The 8114-nt window shown below is 39.6% G+C and overlaps 1 protein-coding gene across 1 annotated transcript; it reads right to left on the bottom strand.

Moving 5' to 3' along the window:
• Positions 1–3589: 3589 nt before the first annotated feature.
• On the bottom strand, positions 3590–6708 carry LOC21401508. The gene is made up of 5 exons (XM_024174492.1): positions 6376–6708; positions 5048–5220; positions 4764–4845; positions 4071–4155; positions 3590–3954 (listed from the first exon to the last, which is right to left on the bottom strand). The coding sequence occupies exons 1-5, from the start codon at positions 6575–6577 to the stop codon at positions 3834–3836; spliced, it is 663 nt and encodes a 220-aa protein (XP_024030260.1). The 5' UTR covers positions 6578–6708; the 3' UTR covers positions 3590–3833.
• Between the last annotated feature and the right edge of the window lie 1406 nt (positions 6709–8114).

The raw sequence follows: 8114 nt of genomic DNA on the forward strand, positions 1-8114 counted from the left end.
TCCAGGGGGTGTCCTGGGGGTGTCACACTTACGGGTATCCCGGGGGTGCCCCGGTGCTGCCTTGGGAGTGCCCCGGCGGTGTCCTGGGGGTGTGTCTCTAGCGGGTGTCCCGGAGGTGCCCCGGGGTTTCCCTGGGGGTGTCCTGAGTCTGTCCCGGGGGTTCCCCGGGGGTGTCCCAGTGGTTTCCCGTGCGTGTCCCGGGGGTCTCCTGGGGGTGTCCCCGGGGGTGTCTCGATGGTTCCCCGGGGTGCCCGGTGGGTGCCCCGGGGGTGTCTCGAGGGTGTCCTAGTGGTGGCCCGGGGGTGGCCTGGGGGGGGTGTCCTAGTGGTGGCCCGGGGTTGTCCTGGTGGTGTCCCGCGGGTGCCCTGGGGGTGTCCCGGGGGTGCCCGGGTGTGTCCCGTGGGTGCCCCGGGAGTGCCCTGGAGGTGTCCCGGGGGTGTTCTGGGGTTGTCTTGGGCGTCTCCGGGAGTGCCCCGGGGGTGTCCCGTTCTAGCCCCAAGGGTCTCATGAGGGCGGCCCAGAGGCGCCCTGCGGTTGCCTCGGGGGTATCCCGGGGGTGTCTCGGGGTTTCCCGGGTGTGCCCCGGGGGTGTCCCGGGGGAGCCCTGGGGTTGTCCCGGGGGTGCCGTGGGTGTGCCTGGGGGGCCCCCCAGGGGTGCCCCGGGGGTGTCCCGGGGGTGGCCCGGGGCTGTCCCGGGGATGCCCCGGGGGTGTCCCGTGGCTGCCCCGGGGGAGCCCTGGGGCTATCTCGGGGGTGCCCCGGGGCTGTTTCAGGGGTGTCCCGGGGCTGTCCGGGGGATGTCACACTTGGGGGTGTCTCGGCGGTGTCGTGTGGGTGTCACTCCAGGGGGTGCCCCGGGGGTGCCCCGGGGTTGCCCCGGGGGTGTCTCAGGTCTGTCCCGGAGGTGTCCCGGATGTGTCCCGGGGGTGCACCGTGGGTGTCCCAGGCGTGTCCCGGGGGTGCCCCGTGCGTGCGCTGAGGGTGCCCCAGGGATTCCCCGGGTGTCTCCTGGGGGTGCCTTGAGGTTTTCCCGAGGCTGTCCCGGGGGCCTCTCGGGGTTGTTCTGCGGGTGTCCCGGGGGTGTCTCGATGGTTCCCCGGGGGTGCTCGGTGGGTGGCCCGGGGTTCCCCTGGGGGTGCCCCGACGGTGCCCCGGGGGTGTCTCGAGGGTGTCCCGGGGGTGGCCCGGGGTTGTCGTTGTGGTGTCCGGCGGGTGCCCCGGGGGTGTCCCGGGGGTGCCCCGGGAGTGTTCCGGGGATGTCTTGGGGGTTGTCCCGGGGGTCTCCCGGGAGTGTCTCGGGGGTGCCCCATGGTGCCCCGTTCTAGCTCCGGGGGTGTCCCGGGGGTCTCTTGGGTCACGTTGTTTTGACCTGGCTTGAGGTCATGGACGACAAAAAATGACACTGAGTTTCATTTTCTGTCTAAAACGACATGTCGTTTTTGCAAGTGACAGTTTTGTGTCATTTTTTAAAAATGACGTCGTTTTTTCTCATCAGCAAAAAAAAAAAAACATGTTTTGCAAGTGACAATTTTGCGTCATTTTTTGAAAACGAAGTTGTTTTTCCTCATCAGCAAAAAAAAAAAAAAATACTATATGTCGGTTTTCAAGGTTGAAGAAAAAAACCAGTTTTGGCCAAACCTTGACCGGTCCGTACGAACACATCTGAAGTCTGTTTCGACCGCCGTTTACGCTGTTGCACTCCCTTGTTTTCATTTCCTACCTATTAAAATGGTATATTTTGGGTTTAGGCCACCATATTTTAATGTTTATAATTTTAAATGTTGATTACATTTTTAATTGGTGGCTAATTCTCATAATTTTTCAAATAAATTTTTCCTGAGCATTTCGTATACAATTTGTTTGATTATTGATGCCATAAAATTTATATTATGTTGTTATTATTATATGACATATTTAATTGTGAGAATTCAATAATAGTGAATGTTTATGTACTCGCATCTCGTGAGTCTAAACATGTCAAATTGTCCGGATTGTTCTGTTACGAAGCTTTCCCACAAAATTTTATATTTCCTCTTAAGAGAGGCTTTTGGATGCACAACATCCATACATGGATGCACGTGAGCTACCAGAAAATACTTTTATTTAAATTTTTGTTTATTGTAATAATTTTCATATATTTTCTGGGTAGCTTTAATTCTCACTATTTTGAGACCTAAAATTTTAGGGCATGTTTGTTAATCCCTTGTGAACGCTTCAAGTCTCAATTGGTTCATTTTTTTAGTTTCAACATTTGGTATCAGAGCCTCCAATTTGAGTTTTGAGGCTATGCATTTCCGGAGTTTTCCATTTTTCGTGGAACAAAAACCTAAAATTTTGAATATGTGTTTCAGCTTAAAGAAATGATTCTTTGAGGTTACCCACTTCAAATATGTCTTATGGATGATGAATTTGATGGGTTTTGAGTGCCGGTTTGGCTGATTAATCGTTGTTTTAAAGCTTTCAAAATGGTCGGAATCGGTTTCGTTCCCCTTTTGAATCGTCAAAAACGAAGTTCAGGAGGCCAAGATATAGCCAGGTCGGGTCGCGGGTCCATATAGGTCATTTTGACCCAATTGGAGGTTAGGGACAACAAAAACGACGATGAGTTTCATTGTCTAAAACGAAATATCGTTTTGTAAGTGACAGTTTTGTGTCATTTTGTGAAAACGGCGTCGTTTTTCCTCATCAGCGAAAAAAACTACATGTCATTTTTCAAGGCTGAAAAAAAAAACCAATTTTGACCAAACTTTGACCGGTCCGTACGAACCGTTTTGACTGCCGTTTTTGCCGTTGCGCTCCGTTTTTCATTTCCTACCTAGTAAAATGGTATATTTTGGGTTTGGACCACCATAATATAATTTTATATTTTGGGTTTGATCCTCAGATTATCAGATCATCTTGAGCACCTTTGCATTGTTCTTGTTCAAGAGAAGATAATTTAAGGACCTTTTATGAAATAATGTTAACGGTGTCCATTTAAAATTTAACAAATGGACTATTTATGAGAAACTTTTTGAGTCAATGACTCATGAGACGAGATTGACTAAAAGAACTAATTGGAAAAAGAGAAAAATGTTTATGTACTATTTATGGATTTAAATCATAGTTACCAAAGTTATAGCAATTACTAAACATGTTTTTTGTTTAAAAAACTAACAGACAAGGACGAACCTTTTTCATTAAAAAAAAAAGTTGATCACGGTTTGGTTCCTTAAGAACATTGAAAAAAAATCTCTTAAGCCAGAAGCTTTTACAACCGAATCCATTGACTATGGTTCGTTTCATAACTTGCCAAAGCAGCCTCAGTTTTCTTAGATAAATGAACCCAACATTTTTTTTTAAACATATAATGTAATTAACTCAAAGTGCATTTTTTAACGCAAACAGAAGAAACCAACTATTAGCGGCGGATCATCAACACTTGAAGACGCGAGGCCTTCACTCTTCATAGCAAATAATAGAAGCACGAGGCCTCATTCTTGTTATTCTTTGTAAACAGATCAAACTCATTTCAACTGATTACAGGATTTAAACATAGATTTTGATGCTTCATGATGATTCTTTAAGCATCGCCTATTAAGCCTACTAAAATCAACAATTTTAAAAGAAGTAAACAAATAACCTGTAGGATTAATGAAACCATATAAACCCATTGTTACGAAATCCAGCAAAAAAGAGAGCTGCCGCTCCAGAAAAGCATTATTTCTTAATACACGAAGCGAGAGCGACAAAAGCAAATTTAATGAAAATTCATAAGTAGAAAATGCCACTTCTGGTACTAAGCTTCTGCATTTCTTTTTTCCCTTTTACATTACAACTGCAATAAGAACTCTTTACTTGGGCCGTCTCCGATATGGATATAGAATGTCATCCAAACTCTCTTTTATGTGGTTGCACACCCGATTCACATTCCTAGCCACACCCGAGGCTACTAGGAACGCATTCCTCTTAAACCTGAGTATAAATGAACTTTAGGCTTTTGATGGTAGAAAAGACTACAAGCAATGTAAACATATACACGTAACGCACTTATGGTAGGAAAAACTTTTTTAATCAAAGTTCTAACTTGCCTGTTTAGGTATTCCTCTCCTGCAGAATGCAGGGGTTTATAGGTCCGAGGTGGAGGTTGAGGAAGAGAACTAGGACGGACATTTTCTGGTAGAAAAACCAAAAAGAATCATTACCCAGCATCCCAAAAGGATGAATTAGTCAACAGATCGCTACCTCAAATTGCCTTGCGAAATTTGGTAATTGACAAATATTAATGGAGTACCAATCAACAACATGAAAAGATTCTACAATGAAAATAAAGATATAGAAGCAGTCGATCAGGTATTTTTTTTCTTTAATGGTGTTCCCACGTTACCCCAATCCCAGCATTTTCACATTTTAGACACATCAAAGAGGATGTATAAAAACTGAACACTACAGAAAGGATGAGAAATCACATTCATGGTGACCAAACACGACTAAAAAGAATGAGAGAAATAGCATAGCCAGATAAAATGATCTCGCATCCAACTTCGAAGTATGTTTTGGGAGTACCTATAACACAACTAAGTGAAACAAAGCAAGTTTCAAGAAGGGAGTAAGTTAGCGGAATAGAAGGTCAACGATAGTTGAGAAACTATCAATAACTGAGAGCTCTACAGAAGAACAATAATTTTACTCAAGAAAACAGTATCCAAGATTAAATACACACTACTGCAATACCAGAGATTAATGGACATGTTCCAAACAGAAAGGAAAAAGACTTTCGGTACCTTCACTTTTATGAACATGAGTAGGAGCAGGAGCGGGAGCGGGAGAATGTGTATGGCCATCAGGCCTTTTGTCCAACAATACCTAACACATAAGTTAATTTATGTCAGCTTATCAATTGATCAGAATGCAAAAGCCACTTTAAAAATCACTACATACTGAATGATTTAATTTTTAATTTATAAAACAATTCTATACTTCAATTTCACGAACTATGTGCACCTAGCATTGGTGTACCAGCTTGAGAATATCAAAATAACACGTATTCAGTCCCGAGACATTTCACCTCAAGGCCTACACAAAACGGCAATTCTGCTTGTGTGTTCTGCGGTTCATTTGATGAAGAATCTTTTTTGTCCAAGTACACCGAGTAGCCCACACAAGCATACTTGAAATCTGTAAAGCTGCGGCCCTCTTTAGAAGCTTCCAATTCAGTTTCTCCCACGATATATCCAGGTACTGGAAAAATCAAAATGTCAGTTATTGGTTTCAATAATTTTTCCGTTGAGAAAAAATGTGTCAAGAAAACTACACCAATTACTAAATGCCATAATGGACCTAGCATACACAATTCATCAGATGTGTCTGCAATAGCTAAGATAGCACCATATGCTTAATGGTGAAAATTTTCATACTTCAAATATGCATTCATGTTGTTCAATGCTCATAATAAAGGTGATCACAACAAGAAGCCAAAACATAAATTTTGAGACGCAGAAGGTAATTCCATGCAATACAAGAAGACACGCCAAACACAGAAATCTATTGTCTTCCTAAACTTTAAACTGGTAGCGGTACACACAAAAAGCATGGCAACTTATTCAGTCAGCAGGCACTTAAAAGAGCAGATCTTTGACTCAAAATTTCAGGAGGATGTTTCCTCAGTTAAAAAGCAATCAAGATTCAACACAAGGACATTCCAAAACTGAGAAATAAAGCAAACCCATAAGATACGTACATTTAATGTGTGGATGAATTATTTGACATTTTGGTGTCTTTGGAAGGTTTGGGCTTCACGAAAACCCTATTAAGGTTCCCTCAAACGAGCCTACTATCTGTATTTCATTTTTATTAGTTATGGGTTTGCAGCAAATAAGTTCTTCCACTCAAACATTTCAGTAGCCGGAAGATTGAACAGTAACCAAAGCAGAAGGAATGCGGCACTCCACATAAATTTACATGAAGACGTGATATACTTTTTCCACAAGAAGCACTCTTTTTATCAATCAATACTCAGAAATATAAGAAAAACCTCAATTAGATCCTAATTCCCCGTTTGGATACCACAAAATTTTCCGAACAGAAAACGCATCACGTTATACTATTTCCCGCATTTCACCATTGCAAACAAGAGAATCATAGTTCCTAATATTTCCAGCAAAAAAAAAAAAAAAATCGTATGGTAACACTGTTTATCTATTCGATTTTATAGATGATCATCATTTAAAAGGAAAAAAGTTGAAACAAATAACAATTCCGATTTCTGATCCAAAACAAATAAACAATAAGAATAATAACAAAATTGTACGCTCGTTTCGTTTCCACTATTTCGCTCAATTTTCTCTCCGGCCAAATAGAAAACAACGAGAAAATGAAAAAATCGGGAGAGAAAACCTTGGTGGAGAGTACGGGATAAGCCAATGCAAGTGGGATTCTTGGATTTGGATTTCTGGAGAGAGGAGTAGTAGAGGCATCCTTTGCATGACTTTCCCGTGAATCCTGCTGAGCCCCGATTAGGGTTTGGAATTGCCTTTTGATTTTGGTTTTGATTTTGATTTTGGTTTTGATTTTGGTTTTGGTTTCCTTTGTCTTCCATTTTTTTTTTTTTTTTTTTTTACAACTGATTTTGATTCTGAATATCTGAGTTTGGCTCGTCGCGAGTGTCGTGTTGTGTAGTGCCTGCGAGAAAACAGGATTTCCCTTTTGCACTCCTCCCCCAGTTTTTCCTTTCCCCTCCAAATAAATAAAAAGGTTAATAACTTTGATAGAAGATAATTTCAATTTTAACCCCTCAGAAATACTCATTGTCTCAATTTACTCTCTAAATTCTTAAGTTCGCACTAATAGCCTCGAACTTTACAAACTTGACACTTTTAATCCAACCGTTACAAAACCGTTAAAAAAAAAGATGGAATTAGCCTATATCAGATATACAATGCTTTTTAATGAGATAAATTAGTAAAATTAATGTATTAATTTCAATTTTATCCCTTAAGGAATACAAGGTATCCCAATTTACCCTTAAACTGTTAAATGTTACGTTAATGACCCCCGAACTTTACAAACTTTACACTTTTTATAAATGTGAAATATTCTTTGATGTTAAATACCACCCATATTTGAATGCTTTATTACGAAAAGTAAAAAAAAAAAAAAAAAAAAAAAAAAAAAAAAAAAGTCAACTTTTATCTTATTTTTTATGTTGTTACTACGGTTATCTTGTTATTTGTCTGAAAGTTGATTGTTTTTTATTGGAACAATGAATTCTTTATTGAAATTTGATTTTTGTTAGTTTTCTGAAAGTTGATTTTCATTTATTTTTTTATTGGAACAATGAATAATTTATTGAAATTTGATTTTAATTTAATAAATAACTATTTTATTTTATATTATAGTTATTTATTGTTGCAGCACTTCTCTAGGCATTTTATTATGAACACCAATAATCAGATTTTTTTTTCTTTTTTTTTAAATTTCCGTAGTAAAGCATTTAAATATAAGATGGTACTTAACATAAAAAATATTTAAAAAAAACATTTTACATTCTTTTTTTTTTTATTTTCATACTAAAGCATTCAAATATGAGATGGTACTTAACATAAAAAATATTAAAAAAACATTTAATTTTAATTTAATAAATAACTATTGTATTTTATATTATAGTTACTTATTGTTGCAGCACCAATAATCAGATTTTTTTTTCTTTCTTATTTCCATAGTAAAGCATTCAAATAAAAGATGGTATTTAACATAAAAAATATTAAAAAAAACATTTTACATTCTTTTTTTCTTTTTCATACTAAAGCATTCAAATATGAGATGGTACTTAACATAAAAAAAAATATTAAAAAACATTTTACATTTTTTTTCTTTTATTTCCATACTAAAGTATTCAAATATGAGATGGTACTTAACATCAAAAATATTTATAAAAAAAAACATTTTACATTCGTAACATTTGTAAAGTTGGAAGGCCATTACGAAAGTTTAGGAGGCAAAGTGAGACACTTTGTATTCCTTGAGAGCTACAATTGAAATTAACACATTAATTATACCAAATTACCCTTATTAAGAGCATCATGTGCGCCTTACATGCTAATTTCATCCATTTTATAACGATATTATAATAGATG

This window comes from Morus notabilis, unplaced genomic scaffold, assembly GCF_000414095.1.
Source record: "Morus notabilis unplaced genomic scaffold, ASM41409v2 Scaffold57, whole genome shotgun sequence".
NCBI lineage: Eukaryota > Viridiplantae > Streptophyta > Magnoliopsida > Rosales > Moraceae > Morus > Morus notabilis.